Here is a 22,444-nt window from a genome sequence, read left to right as displayed (position 1 = left end):
GCTTATCGCTGGATTATCGACCACGTGTCCTAACTTGTGTAAGTCTGAACAACTATTGTCGAGCCGTTAAATGAAAAGACTTCTGTGGTTGGAACAATACAATTTACACACATAACAGGTTATCTCGTTGTCACAACTGCCCTCTAAATCAGACAAACCTTTACGGGGCAGAGAGGTGGCCCCTCGGGAAATATCAAGGTCATAGTGAAGCAAGGAGATTTAAAACTACAACCAAAAATATGAAATATAAACACAACAACCATACATAAAAGACAGTCACATAGAATAAAATCATCAGTAGAAGTACCATAAAAGTAGAAGGGAAGGGAATACTAAGAACAATAAAAGTGATAAAACATACAAAGTACAAAAGAGGAAACTTTGAAAAAGGCATCTTTACCAGTATTTCTAAATTGGGGACTGCTGTGTCTAATGTTTGTGATCCTTCCAGATGCAGCCGCTCCTCTTTATGACCCTCCACAAACCACATCCATGCAGGTCGACCCCCACCAAGGCGGGTTTGGAAACATGTGACCGCCTTCAATAAAAGTCTAAAAAAAGGCCTCTGTGATCGAAACTTAAGTCTGTTTTTCAGCTCTGCGTGGAAACACGCGGCCACTGAACGCACTGTGAAAGTTAAACCAGTGAAACTTTGACCAATAAGGGACTTGGATTTCGTAGTAACATAAGGGTGGCGCCCTTTTCAAAACATGGGAGAGCCAACCGGTTGAAAAGAGATCACGGAGGAGAAATTAAGAACTGTGGTTTGTGCCGGCTGGGATTCTACGGCACCAAGTCTTTCAAATATCAGCACAGAGCTGTGAAGGAAAAAGTTTGCAGCAGGATTTGCGTGATTTCCACGGCTTTGACAGTGCATCTTCTAACCGTGCTTGCATGCGGTAGTATCGGGTGGCGACAGCGACAGTCCAGTGTAAACCCCAATGCTAGAGGCGCATCCAAAATCCCACGTTCGGGGGGTTCTGAAACGCTCATTACATAACCGGTGTGAACGTCCACGAGCACCATCGGCCACCGGTGATCTATATGGAAATGTAAAATTGCTTCTTATGTTAAATAAAATGACATAAAATCCAAAAGTTCAAAACTCTTGTCTCATTCTAGAGTGCCAGGATTAACTTTATTGTCATCTTTAATTCTGAAAGCAAACTAATCTGTGTTTTATATTTAATGAGGAAGAGTAAACACAGAGCAAACAAACAATACAAGCAGCTGGAATGTGGCTTTTTGGATTATTATACAACTGAAAACATGAAAGGTTTTAGACGGTAGCGTTTTTTGCAGTCTCCTTTATAAAAAATAAATCTGCTCCTCAAAGAACTCAGCTAACCAGCTTCCAACTTTAGGGACGTAAAATAAATTGTTTCAGATTACCAGCAAACTGTCAGCTTGAGGTCAAAGCTTTCAATGTTCCACTCCAGTCATCTATTTTTTAAAGCGTTCACAGTAGTTTTTTATTGTGATTGTGCCGTTTCTATCCACATGTGGATCTCCTCGTCTCTGAGTGGGTGCATCAGAATGGAGTGGAGCAGAGAGCTTGTAGCCCGCCGATTGTATTTTTGTACCAACTGCGATCTTTTTCAAATGGGATTTTTTCCGTCCACGCCTGATTCCCAATTTGAATCAAGAAATACTCGGAAATGTAATTTTGAGCTTAATTTTCGGAGTATGTGCCGTCCATTAAGAGTAAAATGCCACATCAACGTGTTAAAAACGCCATTTTCATCAAAGTGGGTCTTTAAACTATCGTAAATGATCAAGACGCTTCGAGGTTTTGAAATAAATCAAATCGTCTTAATGAGTTTCTACCATCTAAATCAGTGATTTTGAAAATCTGAAGAAACTTTTTCCACTTCTGACTTCTGTCAAAAAATGAAAAAAAAATCCTGTCCCGTCCCTCTCCTGGTAATCTGACTCACATCCTCCTTCCAAAGTGATCTCTCTCCCATATATATTTGTCTTAAGTTAGTTCATTTAAATCCTTTAATAAAGCCGTATCTGCTCCCATCTTGCTTCTACATTTTTTTAGCACTGCCGCCTCACGGTAAGAATTAGGAATTCTGGAAAATGTTATTTTTTTAGTTGAGTTACATTGAAGGCATATTACCAGAAAACTACAAAACGGCTGCCCCTGTACTTTTTTTTAATCATCGTTCTTATTGTGTGGTTTTCTTCTCTTCTCCCTAGTAGCTGCTTTTTCACTGAATGCCCCCCCCCCCCTAAAAACACCTTTGCATCCATTCCTTCACACATCCAACTTCCTCCACCTCTCCATCGCATCGTTCTCTCTTATGATCCCGTCTTTTATCCTGCACTCTCACCTCCTGCCTGCCGCTTCCCTTCAGCTCTCGCTTTGCTTTGGTTTAGACCGGCTCTGCACATCTGCTCTTCAGCACTTCAGAGGAACAGCGCACTTTCACATTTCTGAGAATCAGTCACTTCCTGTCGGTGAGGTCGACAGCGATACCTGCAGGTACACCTCCCTCCTTATGAACACCACCTCTGTTTTCCTGGACTCCCAGCTCCTCCCTTCTCCTCTCTGCGTGCTGAACGACAGCGTTTCTGCTGTTATCGCGGATGCTTATCGTGAGGCGCTTTTCTGGAAACTAAACCTGCAGCAGCTGTACTCACCGTAACAGGACCAACCAAATAAGGGTTGAATGCATTGCAGCACATGCAGCCTACTTTATGCACTGCAGGGCAGCCACCTGACTTAATGTGCTCACTGATTTTCCAATAAGGTGAAGCCCACTGGTATTATAAAGCTCATTAAGTTGCTTTGTGAGCGGACTTTGTGATGAGAAAATACTGAAATGGTGCATTTGCATAAATGTATGAGACACAACACAGTGGCTAATGAAAGGACAGGCAAACAACACAGATTTCTAAATTAGTCTGCAATTTCCAGAGTCCTTCTAGCTTCTGGGAACACGAAGCATAATAAACACTGTGGCATATCTTTAGAAACATACCCCACTTCTTGAATCTAACATCTCGCATTAATAAGGACGAATCAGAAAGTAATCAACAACTTACATTTAAAATCTAAGGACTATTCAAGGGATTTGCACCAATACCATGGCATAGTAAAGGGTAAAGAAGGATGTGTTCAAAATGAGAACCATCCCATGTCATAAACTCTGAATCATGTTTATTCTGGTCGGATCCTTCAGAATGAGCATTGACCAAAAATTGTTCGTTGACATTTTTTAAAAAATACAAATGCAAATGGGATCTCCAATTAGCACACAAACATGTCTCTAAATGGAATTGATGACTTGCCCAATGATATGGTGGTTTGTTGCCTTGACAACCATCCAAAATCTAGGTCAATGGAGGTTCTAACCTTACAGAATATTGTTCAGAATTCCACAAATGAGTGTGGAGGATGTCATTTGGGAAACTTAATGTAAAGCCTTAGAGACAGCTGTCCTTACGGGTGGATACAGGTTGTCTGCAATGAAAAATGGTCAAACCTAGAAGAGTCACGCTGGTAGACCTGCACGAAATAATAAGGTTTGTGCAGGACTGGCACATGGGAAATCAGGGTTCGAATCCCAGGGGGCACGATGAGCTTTATCGGGTGTGGATCCTTGAGCCAGACCCTTCACACCACTGCTTAACAACCAGTATGTAGCCACACAGAAGCCCAAGTTTGCCTGTGCCTGTCTCCGGATAAAATATAGGGATCTGGTGTAAAAAATCTCTGCCTGTGGGAATCGGTGAAAGCCGAATTGCTGTGGCAACCCCTGAAGAGATGTGCAGAAACAGACAAACATGCTGGGCAACGGGTCGTGGCGAACCCTTCCACAACACATGAGGGTGAAGCAGATGAGACGCAGGCGTTTCAACCCCATCAGATCCTGCAGACTGTGCAAGACGCCATAAGTGTGCACACCTTGTTGGCAGCTTGAGTGCTAGAAATGAGGAAAGTAGATAGCCTCAAGGGCTCAAGACACACCTGTGCTCCCCTTAAAATGCAGCAACTCCGCTCTACAACTCCCCAAACCCAGACAACAAAAAACCTGCAGCATTGTACGGTTAAACCACCGTTAAAAGATTTTATTTTCAAAGCTTATCATGTACTTTCATAAAACATTTATTTTTATCTTTATACATCTTTAGTTTAGTTACTGCTGTTTATTTACATGTTTTTGCTTTTCAATTAGTTATTACCCTTCTATAGTTTAGCAAGAAGTCAATTGTTCAAGGCCTGAAGAATGTGAAGACAGGAGTGAAGCAGGACCGGGCAAAGGGAATTCAATTGTATCGGTCGAAAGTCGTCTGCTGGTGTAAAGGTTTCCAATGACCTGTGCTTGCTGGCAACATCCCCTTGTGGGCCAGAGGCAAAGGGGGGTTGACTCAGACCACATGGGAGGGCTGCAGAGAAACTCCAGATCTTCTCCATCTTCATGTGACAATTGTGACATCCCCATGAAGATGTTTTGCTGCATCAAATGTGTGTCTTTGAATCTCCTTCATAAATGCCTTTTAAATTGTTTTCCTTTGGAGCCTTCACCAAGAGGTGGATGTGCTTTTCCAGATGCTCAAAGCGCTTACAATGTGTCCATTATTCATTCATGCTTGCTGATGTGCCACAGACTGACAGAGGCGTGGCTGCCAGTTCGCCCCTACGGCCCTCTGACCATCACCTGGACATTCATGCTTCTCACACACTGGTAAAGCCGCACTGGAGGCAGGGAGGGTGGGGTGCCTTGCCCAAGGACACAACGACGGTTGACTGGGGGAATCGGGGATCGAACCGCCGATAAGTGTCCAGCTTAACTGTCTAGAACTCACATTCATTTTTTGAACCTGCACCAAACTTCAAGTGACATCATTTGATCTTTCTGTTTTGGTAAATGAGAAGAATGGATGCTGACACATTTTTTAAAATGTAGTGTATATCACGGGATAAAAATGAATGTATTTGTTAATTAGCGACAGCTTGCAAAAACCATCATCCTATGGGTTTGCCTTCTCAGCAAAAGGGGAGCTACAATGAAATATGACTGAAACGTTGTCATTTAAAAAGCTAAATACTTTTAGCAGAGGCTTTCATTTCAGTTGGTCAAAGGTGAGGGTTCCTACATTATTAATGGAAACATTTTTCCATATCATAAAAAGATGGTGTTGTTGGTTTTACAGATCGACTTCAGTTGAATTCTCCCATGAGGTCTCCTAGCGATGCAAAGCGACGGATTCTTCCCGATTCCTAAGCCCGGCGTGTGCACGCGTGCCCTACACGACACGGACACGTGCAGCCGTCAGCAGACTTTCCAACACTTCAAGGAACAAATAACTGGATTTATTATTTTTGGGCCATGCTTGAGCAGCATGCGTGCATACTCACATCACCTTATGAGAGACTTGTTTCTAGCTGAAAGTGTGTTACCATGGCAACCCACCATTAATGCATTTATATATAAAGATTTGACAACAAATGTGGCACTTAAAAAGAATGCATGTCGTCATTTACGGTAAAGGGGAAAGATTTTCCTGCTGGGAAGTTAAGGAGAGACTGATTTTTTACCGCTAACGTCGTCTGTCTGAAACTAGCTTTTGTTGTAGAGCCATTTGGAAGGATTCAGTGGAAAGAGGCTGGTTGGCCAGATATCTAAAGGTCTCATCAACAAGTATTTTTTTTTTGCGTGTTTTATTCAGATGATCTCCTTGACTTCCTCCTTTCAAGCTGCCTTGTTTCCTTGTGCGCTTTTCTATCTAAAAGCATCTGGACTGGAAAAAAGGTCAGCATTTCACCTGACCTTTCAGGACAGAAGAGCTCCCGACTGTTACTCATCCTCCATGATGTGGTACAAAATGCAAATCGTTTGTTGCAGCCCTGCAGTAAACACAACCCAGGCAAATTTAGATAGAAGTAAAGTGGCGAGCGGCATTGCAAGGCCCAAAGGTGCTCCCCGCCTCTACCCTTGCCCCACTTGACCCGCCCTCACTGGGGGAGCGACTGCTCCATGCCCCTCACTCTCCCCTTTTGCCCCTGCCACCCTAAACAGAGCTAAATGTGATAAATTGGCTTTTCTCTTTCGTTCATCTCCATAGCAACCATTTTATTTTTCGATGTTCTAGGGGTGATGAACAGATCGATGTAATTCTAAGAAAAATTGGCAAAAGGACATTTTTTGGATTTCCTTAGCAACAGAGGTTTTTTGCTGACTGCATACACATTCTTAATATGTTTGTATCGTATGTTATATCATTTTGTTCAGCTTGAGCCAACAGTTCGATGGATGGATATCATAGGTGGAGTTTAAATTAGTTGAAGGTAATGAAAGTACTTTTGTTTTTGAAAAATTCAACATGGCAGTCTTTTCCTGAGGTCAACGGTCAGCAAAACCTTGGTTGTGGTTGCTGACAATCACTCTAACAAAAGTTTATTTTTTCTCATATTGTACAAAAATGTAAAAATCCCCAAATTTCACACTTAAAATGCCCGCTAAGCCATAGGTCCTGCTGCCATCCCATAATAATTTTAGAACTGCCTTTGAATATCATAGACACTTGTGTTTTGGTTTTTGAGATATATATGTTTTTGAGCCTCATAAGAGATTTTTGCCCATTCTTTTTATGGTTTACCCCGCTGTGATGTCATCTTTTTTTTTTTTTTTTTGGAAGGGGGGGTTGTTTACTAGCCAAAATTCCTCTCACCCGGTACAAGGAAGGGCCACATTTTGGTATGTTTTTGAGTCTGTGCGCCTTTCTTTTTTCACTCAAAGGTCTAGAGAGAAAGAAGAATAGTGAAAACAGTTTGGTCCTTGAGTCCAGGACTAATACGGGACAAAAAAAAACAAAAACATTTTGTAACCAACAACCAAGAATAGGCGGCAAGCAGAACAAACTCCCCCTTCACTGACTCATCTCTCAAGGCAGGAGGGGGCCCAGCCATGACTTTTTGTGCTTCGCTGTTTGTCTGCTTGTTTGGAGAACGGAGGGAAAGCGGCCAACGAGTCCTGACCTCCTTAAAGCTAGGTAGTTACCACGCCAGGCCTGACTGAGACCAGCGGGCTCGGGGAAGAGGAAACAGGTGGAGCTCAGTGTTCCCAAGACCGCTTCCCAGCTTCGATGACGACATGTGCGCCTTTGGGCTTGAAAGGGGTCCATAAATGTGCCGTGTCAGCTTTAGCCTCGCCTGGTGACGCCGGCGGCATGAGCTGCCTCGCCAAGCAAATCCACTGGGTGCCCCTGAGCCGCAAAAGGCCCGCAGCACAGTCGCGTGTGGCCATCTGTAGTTTAGGAACATGGAACGGGATCTGTTGCTTCGACCTGTTTGTCTAAAACAAACTGTTCTGGTTTTGATGCCAAGACTTTTTAACACCCATGAAAATGGGAAATGAAAGAGCATCGCCGCTCCTGCTGCCCAGTAGATATGAAACAATCATCTAAAGACATCGCCAAACCCCTGCATAAACATCTTCCATGGATTTTTCCTTGATTGAACAGTCAGATACTATACACAGTTGGAGCCTTTAATGCTTTCCAGGATGTTAGACACCACCGTTCCTCTCAGATCCTGTGTAAAAGTTACATCCATTGCAGATCAATTGTACTAGATTACACAGCGTTCCCTTGGTAAGAATACGCAAGAGCTGAATTGGCTTTTTTTTCAATTACTGTCAGTAAAAGGCCTGCTGATGAAACTTTTATGCCTTTTATAACCCATGGGCTTCTCCGAGCTGCACTGAAGCTGGAGCGGCAGCCCCGTCTCATATTCCAGCGTGGAACAGCTTCGCTGCAAAAGTCCAATTTGTGAAAAAACGCTGAAACTGCATGACAAAAAAACGATTTCCCTGTTATGATGACATCTCTAATCGAACTAAAGGGTGATTCTCCAATTAGACACACAAATGAATTTGGTTACAAAAGGGGTTTAGACAGATATACACCTCGTGTGTCCAAGTTTGTCCAACACAAGAGGCCATCAGCTCTAATCTGTTTGATAAGAACAAGTTGAAAATGAAAAAAATATAAACTGAATAATCTTTATGAGGCGCCTACATCTCATGCAAGTGTTCACTACAAGCAGAATGCTCAGAGAAAAAATGTGCATCAACATTTTTGCTCTACGGGTTCAGCGAGCGGGTCTATGACCTTAATAGTTCCACCTTTGTACAGGTTTGTCCATTTAGGTCTAATTTTTCTAACAAAGAGTCTCCAGTCACTCATTTTTATGTAAGCTATCTTTATGTTGGTGGACCTGCAGTTTGTGTACAGTTCATCGTCAAACGCAGATTACAAATCCGTCAAATTTACATTGCTGGTGCAGAGGAGAGCAGATTTTCTGAGCCATTACGAAAAGTACAAAATGGATAACAGAGACGGGACAAAAATAACGATTACAGAGGATTTCACATTATGCGGCGTTAACACATTTACATGTGCATGGCGCTTTTACAGTGCCAGTATTAGATTAAGCTTGCTTTTGTCTGTAACTGTTTCCTCGTAGGTCCTCTGCTGTGCTGGCAAAGAGCTGCGCAGGGATGGATCACAGTCACTGCAATCAATTACCTGACTTTAAAACGTTGTTTACAGTTTTCTGTATCGATGATTAGCATTTCTGAGTGAGCTCAATGGGCAGAAAAACATTCTGATGTTTGGAAAAGCCTCCGCTCATTAACTTGAATGGGGGATTAACTGGAGTTAGCGTAGCAGATCATTTCAGAAATCCACCTGTTCACACGCACGCCTGTGACGGCTGTGTCACTGCAGTTCGTCAAACATGAGTGGAGCGGAAATGGATTTTGAAAGATTGCTGTCATTTTCTCGTCGGCAGCCGAGGTGATTTTCAGGGAAGAGCGCCACAGCTTGGAATGGGCTCAAACTGCAGGATCTGAGAGGAGGGTCGGTCCATCAAACTCCAAGCATTGTCTTTGATGTTTTGTACATAAAGTAAAGAAAACTCAGAGACACGTCTGAGTGTAGAGGGCCGCCACTGTATTCTGCTCTCATCACACACATAGCCAGAAGTCCATTTGTCACGTACGTCACTGTAACTGCTATGTGCGACAAAGAACACCAAAGGAGAAAGAACATAGACTATTTCAGCCGTAACCCTTGTGCTGTCTTAGATTACCCCCCCCCCCCCTTCCATTGACGTGTTCTCCCTACCATGACAAAGGTGGATAAAGGTGGAAAGAATTCATGTAATCCATGGACACCAGTGAAGATCACAAATCATTGAAGAAAAAAGGTTCAGAGCACTGTCTAGTGGGTCTGGATGACCCAACTCCCAATGTTAAAGGGCCTCGGATAGCACAAGGGTTAAGCTACGTTCACACCCCCTCAGAGATGTGCGTTCTAGCGGCCTCTTGCTACATAAAAATCTCTGTAAACGCCCACAGACAAAACGTGTGTTTTGAGCTACACAACTTTTTAAATTTCCGTTTTAGGGCTCTACATACAAAACGCGTGATGATTTGAACATTGTCAGTTAAATCAGGTCAAACATTGACCAATCAAGGACTCAGATTTGGAATTGGCTAAAGTGGTGAACCCAGACGCGGCGACGAGCCTAACGACATCTGTGCTCACATAAAGATTAAACCAAGGCCACTCTCCTGACATGATGTCCGCAAGGATGCCAGCAATTAACCCAACTGTTTCTGTTTCGTGACCAAATCTCGAGATTTGTACCGCTTTGACATTTCAGACCAAGCCTCTTCTAACTGTAGGTGCTGGTTAACCGTAGAGAAAGGGAAAAGAAGAAGCCCCTTCCTGCTTGTCTAGTGTGAACACCATGGGGTAAACGTTGGTGTATACATAGCTTCAGTCACATGATAGATAGTTATTACTGTCATTGTCTCAAGTGCAACAGTGCATCATCCATTCAGTCTCTAAAATATGATAAAAAATATAATATAAAATAAAATTTGTAATAAATACGTAACAAATACAACAGTCATGCACATACTGGGGTTGACCCGTACGGTGTATTTTAGGGTTTTGTGCGAGGATGGGCTCACCAAGTGGTCTACAACAAACGTGCCCCATACAGGTTTGCCCATTTTTCGCCCATATAAGGTAGGACCTTAAATTAAAACAAGACAAAAAGTGCAGACGGAAAAACATTTCGGTGACTGAAGAGCGTTTTTGGTTAACCCGCGCTCCCTGCTAAACTCAAGAAAAGAGGTTTCTCTTCTCGCCGTCTTTCTTTTCGTCTAAATCCCCCTCGTCTTCTCCTCTCCCAAGGCTGTGTTGACTTCTCCTTGGCTAGAATTCCTCTGTGACTCAGCTGAGCTACTGTTACAGTGCTGGCTGGCTGGCTCCGCGGCCCCACAGCCCTAATCAGCAGCAGTCTGATGCTGTCCCAGGGCTGCACAGGGGCCACGCATTATGAGATGTAGGCAGAAGCAGCGCAGGAACGAGGCTCTGGAGAAAAGGAGGAGACTCTTCAGTACTTTCTCAGCCTCTTGCTTTGGACTTGCGCTCCTCGCGTTGCTGCTCCCTGAAACCAGATTTCAAGCCTTTTGGGAGACTAAATGACTGAGGGAGATGAAAGGGGTTTTAAACCAACTGAACCCCATATAATTCAGACCGTCATGATTATTTTCAGGAAGCAGATGCATGAAATTAGAGTATTTATTTAGGAATAAAACTATTTTTCAGCAGATTTGCAAAGTCACACAAGTGTGCAGCTCTTGTATAACTAATACTCACTGTAAAAAATCAACGCTTTCCTGATTAAAATTATAAAAAAAAGGATTAAAAGTCTTTTTTAGGAACCTACTGCATATTCCTGTCACAATAAAAGGTCTTCAAAGTCAAAAATGAATAAAGTTTCTGTTTTGGCATTATTTTCCACAAAAATATGTATCTGTTTTAATTGTATTATTTATTTAAACATCAATTTATTTTGAAATTTGGAAACCAGGCCACCTTAAAACATCAACTTTTAGCCTTCTTTGCTTTGATCAATTTAATTTATTTTCAATTCAGTTTTTTTACAGTCAAGTAAAAAACATATTTTGATGTTTATAAACGCTGTTAAGTTGTATTAAAATCATAAAAAGATTGATTTACTTCCATTTAAAGTCATTTATTGTATCTTTGATGCTAAAATCTACTTTCCTCTTGCTAACTGGGTCAAAATCTTTAGTAGTTTCAATGCAGGAGTTTCCTTTGTTCACTTAGAAATTAACAGTTATGTACAGAAAAAGTCTAAAGCAAAAATCTTAATCTTCTTTCTTTTATTTTCTTAACAATATATGGCTTAATATTTGAAATTGGAATGATATATTTGTGTTTAGGAATGATTTTGTCCTATTGCTTGATTTTTAATGCTCCATTAGTGGACTAGTCTTTTTTTTGTTAAACTTACCTTAAATGTTTTTAACTAATTCGATAGTTTTTCTTAGTATTTATTGTGTGAATATCATTATAACATAAAACCTCTTTCGGGTCAGCATTAAGTTTTTAACAGAACTATTTCACTTACTTACAATAGTTTTCCTGTTTCCCTGCAGTAGTACTAAAGGCTGCAGCATAAAGCATGAAAAACGTTTGTCTTAGAGCAGGCATGTCCATCGTCCGGCCCGTGGGCCAAATGCGTGCCTTGTCAAAATATGTCCGGCCACAAGCTCCTGTCGTAAAATCATTAAAAAACTGCCTCCGGCACTTTAAAAACAGTGAGTGTGATTTCTTGATTGTGATTGGCTACATTAGGTTATAAGTCATACTAAGCCTCTGGCAACATCAACGCACGATCGGTCGGAGCAGCAACTGGGGAGCTCCGCGACACGTAGACCCTTGGTTCATTGAATTTCTTCACTTTGACACTAAGCGCTGAGCAGAAATCACTTTGCTTCAGCACCATGGTCAGCTCCCACCACTGTCCCTTGCGCTGCTTTGTTTTAATTACACATTTCTGTTGGTGGACCTGCAGTTTGTTTACAGTTCATCATCAAACGCAGATTACAAATCCATCAAATTTACATTGCTGGTGCAGAGGAGAGCAGATTTTCTGAGCTGTTATGAAAAGTACAAAAACGAAAACAGAGACGGGACAAAAATAACTATTAGAGAGATTTTCACATTATGAGGTGTTAACACATTTACATGTGCATTTTGCTTTCTAAAAATGTATTTAGCTGTTTTTCTGTTCTACGTGAAGATATTAAATTAAAAATTAAACAAATCAAACATTAAACCCCCAAAATTAGCCTTTTTTTATCCTTGTTTAGGATTTTTTTTAATGTACTCTTTTTTACCCGGATTTTTAGGTTTTATACTTTTTCTGTTTTCGTTTTTGTTTCAAGCCATCTTTAAGTTTGTTCTCTTAACTTACCGGTATATTTCTAAGTGTTGTTGATCTTTAATCAGATTTTTTTGTGGTGTCTATTTACTTAACTTGTTTATTTTTATCATTTAAATATGAATGTCACATATTAGTCTGAATAATAGAGCTTTTTTTCTTTACAAGCTGCTTTTCTTTTAGTCTCCATTTAGCTGGACTGAAACTAATGATGAATCATCACAGGTTAAGACAAAATTTTATATTTATTTTTTCAGACATTTTTATGCCACAGATATTTTTAAAGCTATTTTTTGCTGCTTTTTTTGTTCTTAAATCTGTGTCCTTTTATCAGAATAAATGCTAAACGAATGGTGTGACTTTAATGTCTGTCCACATTATTTTTGCATCTGGCCTTAAGTCACTTAAATGCATTTTTTCATCACATTGAGTACAGAAGTACACATAAAATCCGCCAACAATGACGGCAATTTTCCTTTTGGTGACTTGATAACTTATTCATTTTGCTACTGAGTGACTTTTTCTTTTGTTCTTTTTGACAGGCATGGAGAGACTGGCTCTATTATTGTCTCATGCAGTCCCTGCTACTTTGGTGATATTTAAACAGAACTTCAAAGCTGAAGCGATTATTTCCTGAAACTGCAGCCTTTTCAGGTTCTGGAGTATCATGTCAAAATATGCTTTCTGTCTGGATCCTTTGTCAAATCATTGCCACTGAGCCCCATCGCATCTCTAAAAGAAGGTTCCCTTGATACCAAAGCCCCAAACATGATCCAATTAGCAGTTTTTCTTGCCCAAATTTGGCTTCAAATGGAAGGCTTCAATAAAAAGATAATTGTGTTTTACTTAATTTGCCACAAAACCACCAAACTGGGCTCAGAATTCTGCATTTCCGAGCCTCTGTTTGCTGTCAGTGTTGACATCTAGAATCTTTCTGTCGTCTAATCTAACTCTTAGCATAATCTAATCTGACTAAAAGAACTGGGCTATAATTGGATTAGCCACTTTAACTCAACCACCTGGTCCATTTCAAATTCTTCTAATTAGTTTTGAGTAGATTCTGCAGACCATTTAGATCTGTGTTGTTTAACCTTTTTTGAGCCAAGGCAATTTTTCTCCTTGACAAAAATCACCAGCATCCAAAAATTAAATGAGAAACTCAGTCTGTATTAATATACAGTCCCTCCACAGTCTCACATGCATTTTTGTGATAATTGTGGCAGAAAAAGCTGGAAGGTGCAGCTGTTTTTTCTTAAAGATCTAATAAAAGTTAAGTTAGTTTTCTGTGATAACTTTCAACTAAATTATTGGAAATTTTACCCTGGTAGTTGTTTTTCCCTTCAGTTTATTAACATGCAATTTTATGTAACCTGATAAAAAATCAAATATACTCTTTCTAAATTGTGATTTATTTATTTATTTATATTTATTTTAATGTTAGTGCAAAGCCAACTGTAATTTTTTGAACAATTATATGATCGCAATATGTTTGATACATTTTACACAAAAAGACTAAAATTATATTTACGTTTTCTGTAGCTACACTAAAAGTGAACATGTTGAAGTTTTATTAGTTTTTCTTTTGTCTTAATCAAAGATGAACTCTTTGAAAACTTTAACAAAAATGTTTTAGTTCTTTTTAGATGATTGCATTGTTTGAATTTAGTTTAATTGTGTCTGCTGGCCACTTCACCTTCATCCTGTTTCTTAAATGTTGTTATTACTTCTTCTTAAGTTTAACATATAAAATAACCCAGACGTTATTAGAAAAGTGTTTCATTTCGAAAGATGACTTGGACCAAACTCTGGGATGTTTGGAGAACTAAACTGTTTACCTCTGATTTCATCAAGAAGATTTAAAAACTGTTTGATGTGTGCTCGTCGTGGTTTCAAGAAGTTTAACAGAGAAGACTCATTTTACGCAGACACTGTCACTTTATCCCTATGCATCATGGGAAATGTAGTGCAAACAGCCGCAGAACGCAGACAGACTAGCGTCTCTGAGCTTCATGGTTTTGTTCACTTGTTCCACGGTCTGATAACGGATTCTGTGGAAAGCTACACCGCTAAAGACGAGATTTAGCTGGTATTTTTGTTGGAACTGAGAAACTTTATGAGCAGAATCGTAACTAAGTGAAGACTTGAACCACTTCTGATTGGTCAGACTGATGACGTGTGATTGAGCCTCCAAGAATGATTGGTGGAGACAGTTAAAGGGGCGGAACTTTTCCAAAAACAGAGCTGAAGCTGCGGCTAAATCGCGGTACAGTCATCTTATCAAAATGTCTTTAATAGAATCAAACAATCAGAAAAAAAGGTCTTTTACGATCTTTTATATTCCTAACTCCTCAGTGTTTTATCAGGGCCTGTTTGGATGAACACAGAGCTGAAATCCTGGAGATGGGAAATGTTTTTAGATCAGTTAATGAGGGCAATTTCCCACGGCACACCTGACCATCTCTCATGGCACACCAGTAAGCCATGGGAGATGCTCACGATGGTGTGAAAAACACTGGTTTAGATGATTGGAATGGAGAATGAATGGAGAAGATAATGCAGAAACTTACTTTTGGTTTAGTTTTGTTCGGTGTGACGCAGCTCAGATGCTTTTCATAGAGTGTAAATACAGTATCAGTTGCTCATACATAGCAGCTGCGCAGTTGTTATATTCATTTCTTGTTTCAGACATGTTTTATTTATCTTAAATATTGTTTGTCTTCATAAAGAGTTGTCAAAACTTTGCGGTGAATGGCTATAAATCTACCAGTTCAAAATCTCCAGCATTCCTGGCAATCCACCTTACAGCTTTGGTCAAATCTTACAGGAGACTATTTTATTAGTATCAAAACAAATGGAAAATTTTCTATTTTATATTATTTCTAGTAGAGTATTCCAGAAGAAAAGCTCTTTGTTTATTTAAACTTTTCAAACCAAGTTATCCTCTAGTTTACATTCACTTATTTAAGATGACACTGCGCTCTATCCTTTCATCTTAACAATGTTACAGTCCTGAAGGGGCTCTTAGCTGACCATTTGACCTTTAATCCATGACAAGTTATCAAATCTTCTTTCAACAACAGCAACAAAAAGAATTTCTTAAAAGATCAACGAAAATTGTTATGCTGACCCACAAAACAAAGCTATAAGAACATGAAAAGTGGTCTTTCTGGTCACCTTCAAGGTTTACCTTGCTTTATTTAGACCTCAAACATGCATTACTGCTCAAGATTTCTGAAACGGAAAGCGATGGAGGGATTGTGTCACCATTACTTTAATCGTTTAAGGCAAATTCCTTCATTATTCCAGTAAAGCAATTCAAGAGACCAGACTACAAAATTCACTTCACTGCTATGCCCTCCAAGCTGGTAAAGAATCTGGCTGGTTAATTCATTCAAGCTCTATAAATTAAATTATAAAAACCGTTCCAGGTCAAGCTCAGCCTTAAAAGACGACATAAAAAGCAGGAAAGGAATCCGTCTTGTTTGAACACAGAGTTCCATCTTCAAATGAAGCTGCAGTGAATCCTCCCAGATAAACTACCTACAGCTCTGTCATTTTCTCTTTCACAGACCCTCTTTTCTTGATTTTTTTTCAGCCCGAGTGCATGTTCACAAGCTGCAGCCCCTCTCTCCGCCCTGACACTCTGCAATCAGATGTGACGGGCTGAAGGCTCAAATGACAGCCAGGAAGACAAGGTCACGGAGTCGCCTACTTTTAAGCAAAGACATGTGCGACTTCTTCTGACAGGCTCCACGTAAAAAGACATTCAGTCATTCACACACCTTTAATTCTCTTTTGCGTAGTACCCTCTTACACAAAGTAACGAGGCGGATTTTGCACACGGCACAGGTTCTCTCATATTTCTGTAGCAATTACCTTTCAAAAATTCATCCCCTTTTTCCACGTCTGAGTGTTGAGCTGAAGATTACAACAACTGAGGAGGTAATTAATGCTGCAACTGCTGAAGTGAGTCGTGAATACCAAGCAAAGTGATGAAAACTAACTGGGCTGCACAGCAGCGCCGTTTAATGTGACACCCAAGGTGTGAATTAGGGAAATATTGGTCTCAAATTTCAAACACAAATTGTTCATTTAGTAAAGGAGTTGACTAAATTGACGTCAGTTAAGCTTCAGACGGCTCCTGGTTTTTGCGGGGGTAAAAACGTTGTTTCAAACTTTGGTGACGTTTTGTTTTTTCAATAGTGTGGTATGAAGGCTAAGCTCTGTCCTTCAAGCGCTCATGCGGTCAACAGTCTAGACGACGGCAGTCAAATCATCTGAACCCTCTCTATGTATTACCCCGCCCCCTCCTTTTCTGCCCCTATTGTCTTTGCCTCCTCCCGTCTTTGAAGCTGAAAGTGAAGAGACGGCGGATTTTCAGCCTCTTAAGGATTCAAACAAGTGAAGTTTTTTTTCAGAAGACATGAAAGTGTGAAAGCCTGTCCAGCTGGGGAATGTGCAGGACGGCTGCTTTCGGGTTCACAAAGCGACTCAAGCGTTAATTTTAAATATGCAGTAGGTTGTGGGGGCCTCGAGGCGGGAGCCCCTCCTCGCCAAAGACACGCCGTTCTCCCATATATTGATGCTGATCCTCATTGGACAGTACACGTGATAAAGATCAGGGATTATTGACACTCAGAGGTTAAGAATGGAGGACTTCTTGTTGTCTTATCAACATGCGATTCAGGTTTTAAAACGATAAAGCAGCAGATAAATGTGCTGACATAAAGGAATTTTAATGCAAATCGAGTCCAGTGAATCCAGCAATATATGACCGGAAAACATAATCAATACACTGACCCTCTAAAGAAGATTTTCCAGCATCAAAAAGCTGAGAATCGTGACTTTTAGAGTCTGGATGCAAATAAACAGCATCTTTATAGCTTTGCATTGCTATTCCAGCTTCCTTTAATCTATTTCCACCACTATCACCTCTCCATTACCACCATTTTTTATTCAAAGACCCACTATGATCATCTCCTAATCTATTTTCAAGCGTTTCCGGTGGTTTTTATGCCATTTTTGTCCAAATCCATCCAAGAGATGGATCATTTGTCTGCCAGTGGATGCATCGAAATGGCGCTTGTGGCTTGCCGTAGAAGCTTTGATGTCACACCTACAGACTTTTTCGAGCTCCAATTTTTTAGTCTGCTCCTGATTCACAACAATTTATGATAAAGAAATACCCAGAAATGTAATTTAAAGCTTAATTTTCTTCACCATCACAAAAAAAACACAATTTTCATCGGAGTGGGTCTTTAAGAAGACATTTTGTCCTTTTTAACCTTCTCGTGCTAATCACTTTCAAACATGTCCAGCCAATCCACACCTAAGTCCTTGTTTCTTTTTTCCCTCGTGCAGCATCAAACCTCCTCAGAGGGATCCGAGAAAGCAATCTGGTGGTCGTCTTGAAGATCCTGGAGGGTCCCTGAGGTTAATAACATTCCTCATGAGCACTCGCACACCTGAGGATTAGAGGGCTGCATGCTCCAGACAAGAGGAAACAAAAATTTGGTTTCATAGTTGTCATAGACACTTCTGCTAGTAGGTCACGCTACTACCTCCACTCCCCCACAACGATGGGACCGAGGCGGCCTGAGTGGACGCCAGCGACAGCTGGACGTGTCATTTCTTTGATTTCTTTTCCTGCTGTTGAGAAAAAAAGGAAAGGAGCTTTTGTTCCAGCTCCTCCAAAGGATGTGTGCTCTCCATGAGTGCAATACTGTCTGTGGCTGCACTAATGCTGAGGAGGGTTATGTCACCCTGTCGTTAGCCAAAGGAGCTGTCATGAGGCTGTAATCTCACACTCACAAGCTAGTTTTATAGCTCCCCACCTTCCCTACACGGAGACTTCCTCTACAAACTATGCAAAGTTTCACAGTGATTTCAGGAGAGACACCAAAGAAAATAGTCAAATCGGATTCATCTGATTTTGTTTGGTCATCTGAGCTGTCGCCATGGAAACACCTGTGAGCCATTATCATGTACCTCATTACATTTCACGCTATCGTAAATCACTTTAGATATTTCCTAATGTAACTGCAATCAATATTGACGTTTGCATGCTGCGCTCAGCCAGAAAAAATGCCAGACTTTTGTCATTACTTAAAAAAACAAACAAGAAAACCTGCACCTACTGCAGCTCTGATTGCTGTTTGAAAAGACCCACAGGATGAAACTCGAGTTTGTGTTGACCGTGTGGGCCGAGTAAACATGACGGCTGGAAAATGACTTAACATGTGGAGTCATTAAAATGGCAACAAACATTTAGCCCCGGAAATGAGAAAAACAGACATTTTCTAAAGACGTACGACTACAGTTTTACCAAAAACTGAAATCCAATTAATTCCAACGTGTCACAGAGAAGCTTCTGCATTCATTTGCATGACATGATGCAGCAGGCATGCTCAGGGGGGGTCCCTGAGCATGCCTGCTGAAGGACAATTCAAGCTTGCTTCCACCTGTAATTTAGTGAACTTTTTAGTAGAGAAAATGCAAAGTCCTGAAAACCCATAATGTTTGACAAAATGTGAAGTAAAAGACGTTTTGTCTTCAAAGTAAGAAATCCTTTTTTTAATTGTGCTTCTTAAGGATTTTTCATTGTTCTATTAGTGCTTTCCACAGTCTGTCAGTTGATACTGTTGAGTTACAAAAAACATTCAAGGCTCTTCAATGCAGTATAAAGAACTAACAGATATTTTTGTCCTTTTTTTCTCTTGCTTCTGGTTTCTTTTGTTATTTTTCTTCACGAATTTGAGTATTCGTATGGATTAAATTATACAATATTTTTACAATCTGGTCACATTTGGTGACACTTTCTGGACTGCAAAAACAGATTCCCTAAAAATTAAGTCAAAAATATTTTGTGAAATTGTCTTAAAATAATCAAAAAGTCTGCCAATAAGGTGAGAAAATTGTCTCATTGTCACTTATTGCCATTTTTAGGAAAAAAAAACTGAGATAAAACAAAATTTATTACGATTTTTTTTTTTTACCTATTGAAAAACGTTCTTATTATGATTACTTTCATTGGATAAGACCTTTTTTTTAAACGAGTCTTTTTATTTTCTGAAGATTCTGTTTTTGATTCAGTGTGGGTGGTTTCCAAGTTAAATCTAAAAACTGATGTTAAGGCAAAAACAAAAAAATGGTTTCCAGTATTTTTATTAAATAAAGGTATAAAAACAAAAATGTGCATATTTGTTGATTTTCTTTGTGCAACAGAGCAACCAAAAACTGCAAATGTGTTTGTTTCTGGGAGGATTTCTGTTGAAATGGAAGCAGAGGCCACATAGAGGCATTGTTAATGATGATTTGTTTTGGCGAAAACAAACATGGCTGATGATGCAACTTTCAGGGCATCTAAATTTCCAGTTTGCATTGTTTGTGCGTGCGCTGGCCCGTGCATATTCGTGAAAATATGTGCGATTGTGTGTGCATTCATCTGTTTGATCTTCCTGCTGCAGCAGCCCACGGGACACAGCAGAAATAGACCGGCTTCTTTGTGATATTACCCCCCTCAGCCCACTCTCCAAAAAAAAAAATAACATCAACACAAGCCCATGCAAGCAAAAACATCCCCGCCACCTCTTCCTCGCCAACTCCCTCCCACTCCCCTCTGCCTCCTTCCCATTCCATCATGTGGGCATGGACCAAGCTGGGTTTGAAAAGACGGACAGATTGTCTTTTGTTCTGAAAAGGATGCTTAAACAAACCAGAAGCAGCCTGCGGGGATGGATGTGTGTGTCAACAAGCAAAAGACCAAAACTGTCTGAAATTCCTGAATCCTCTGCAGAGGCTTTGATGGGGCCCACCAGCCTGGACAAACTCAGGAAGCAGCTTCTGTTTGTGCTGACACACCCCTCCCACACTGCTCCGAATCAGCCTGTGAAGGTCCAAAAAGTCCAGCAGGAACACTTACGGATGTTTGCAGCCCTGGAGACAAAGTGCTGAGAATGCATCCCGAGGGCCTCCTCCCCCCGGTACTGCTCACCTGGACACCCGCCCTGCAGCACACTGGCTACGGCCCTGTCAGAAAGAGAGGAGGGGGACAGAGGGGTGAGGAGCCGTGCACAACACACTTAATTGAATTATTCAGTCGTGCTGCACTGGCGCGTCTTTTCGGAGCAGCTGACTGTTCTCGCTGAAATCACTCCAGTCTTTCTCACGCGCAAACTGCGCCTGCGCCGTGCACTGTGATGGAGGGATAAGCTGGAGTGGAAAGCGTGTAGATCAAGTGTTTGTTAAGAACCAGAGCATGGTGGTTGCCTGGAAACAATATCGAGGTTTTTTTTTAAATCTAATGTTTTAATGCAAACGCTGCTTCGTTTTGCAGCTCTGCTAGGCAAGAGAGGAGAGGATGAGCTGCGCGCTCCTGCTACTAGCGCGCCTCCTTTGTAAACATGCGCACGGGGGGAAGCTGGCACTCACCTGGACATGTTTTCTCTCTGGGGCCGGTGCGCCTTTTCCAAGCCCAGTTTGGTGAAAATCCCCACAAGAGCCATGATGGCCACTACTCCACAGATGATGTAAACTATGAGGTTCGTCTTGTCTTTGGTGTTTTCCCGAATCTTTTTCATTTTGTTGAAGGGAGGCTGCCCGGTCTTCATCCACAGCGGGGTGTCGTAATTCTTGCAGGTGCTCTGGTCCAGCCGCGAATGCTTGAAGGAGCAGCAGAAGCGGAAGCCACAGGTGCCGCAGCAGTACAGATAATTGCCCGTTTTGCAGATGAACGGCGGGTCCCACTGGCCCATCACGTCGTAGTAACCCCGACAGTTGTCCTCGGTGTGCGGGGTCTCCTCAGACACGCTCTCCTCCCTGGAGCCGTTGGAAGTGGCGATCATGACGAATCCCCCCAGAAGTCCCGGCTCCCCGTCAGCCTTGCAAACGAGAGCCATAAGTTTGAGCAGCAGAAAGCCCAGGAGAAAGTATCTCCCTCTCATTGTGCTCGCTCCTCCGTTCGACTTCACGCGGACACGGAAAGACTTGGACAGAGGGGGAGAGGCGCACGCTCATGACAGGCGGAAAAGTCCAGAAACGCGCGCCCAGAAATCCGCTCACCGTCACGCGCAAAGATGAGCATCTTTACGGACGTGTCATTATGCAAAACAAGAAAATAAGCACAATAATAAGAAGAGAAGAATAGATTCATGACAACCCAAAAAATCTCCGTGGACTGGACTTGACTTGATGCCTCCTGTGCCCCCCCCTCCTGACGCGCGTCAACACGTCCTTCCAGAGAGGCTTTTACTGGCTCCGCGTTTCCAGGAGAGCATCACTTTCCGCGTCCATCTGTGCGCTCTTACGCACGGGAGTAGGCAGAGAGACAAGCCACAAGCCGAAGATGAGAGCGCAGTGAGCGAACTGAAAAGCCGGGGGAGGGCGAGAGTAAAGCGCATAAAAAGGAGAGGAGGAGAAAAACCGAAGAGAGAGAGAGAGAGAGAGCGGGTGTGTGTGGAGGGGGTGGACTGCAAAATATTAGGATAAAAGAAAAAATGTTGACGTTCCCATTACTCATACCACAATCACAAGTATCTTAATGTGTTGCAGGCAACGTCTTCTTTGAGCGGGTGGGGGTCTATTTTGAAAACAGCCCCTACCACATAAGGGAAGAGGAGGAAAAACACGAGGACTTAGACAGATTTACAGCTTTTCTTTTCCCTTTCACGGGTGTCAGACTTGAAGCTCGAGGATTTCCAGCCGCCTGACGCATCATGTTGATGGTGACTGATCTGCAAAGGTCTGGTGGATGTGAATAATCTAAGTGGATCTATCAAAAGACAGTTTTACAAAGTTTCTACCATCCGTCTGTCATCATTTTAAAGAGTTTGGTTGACTTCATTAAATAAAAAAGCATAATAATTGCCCATTTTCTAACAGATTCCTTTATTTCTATAAACTTCTGTCTTAGTTTGTTTGTATTGAATTGATTAAAAACATTATTTCTTAACAGATTAATAATATTTCTTTATTCCAATGTTCTGTTTTTTGAAATGTGAAAGTATTTAGATAATAAGAATTAGAAATGAAACAAAACTTGTATGATTTTATTCATGTGCTGTTTTTGATTTTGTGATGAAAACTTAAACATCACTGAGAAATTCTTCTTTAGAGCAGGTGCAACGAGTTTTATCTGAAATTCTCTTTGACTTCTCTCTGAAC

The 22,444-nt window shown here is 41.3% G+C and overlaps 1 protein-coding gene and 1 long non-coding RNA gene across 2 annotated transcripts in view; one reads left to right on the top strand and one right to left on the bottom strand.

Annotated features, from left to right (window-relative positions):
• The window catches only part of LOC144987758 (uncharacterized), a 148,277-nt gene extending 128,472 nt beyond the window's left edge, over positions 1 to 19,805 (top strand). Inside the window, exon 4 of the long non-coding RNA XR_013651423.1 lies at positions 17,645 to 19,805. This is a non-coding gene — a long non-coding RNA (uncharacterized LOC144987758). The remainder of the gene's footprint in view (positions 1 to 17,644) is intronic.
• shisa9a (shisa family member 9a) overlaps positions 1 to 22,144 on the bottom strand; it is a 70,733-nt gene extending 48,589 nt beyond the window's left edge. Inside the window, exons 1-2 of the mRNA XM_004080197.5 lie at positions 20,714 to 22,144; positions 20,205 to 20,311 (exon numbers count right to left, since the gene is read on the bottom strand). Of these exons, the coding sequence (XP_004080245.1) occupies positions 20,205 to 20,311; positions 20,714 to 21,225 (619 nt within the window). The 5' untranslated portion in view covers positions 21,226 to 22,144. The remainder of the gene's footprint in view (positions 1 to 20,204; positions 20,312 to 20,713) is intronic.
• Between the last annotated feature and the right edge of the window lie 300 nt (positions 22,145 to 22,444).

The sequence above is a fragment of the Oryzias latipes genome, chromosome 19 (assembly GCF_053564925.1).
Source record: "Oryzias latipes strain Hd-rR chromosome 19, Olatipes_Hd-rR_3.1".
In the NCBI taxonomy this organism is placed as follows: Eukaryota; Metazoa; Chordata; class Actinopteri; order Beloniformes; family Adrianichthyidae; genus Oryzias; species Oryzias latipes.
The sequence above is the reverse complement of the archived record's forward strand: the minus strand, read 5'-3'. Positions and strand labels throughout refer to the sequence as shown.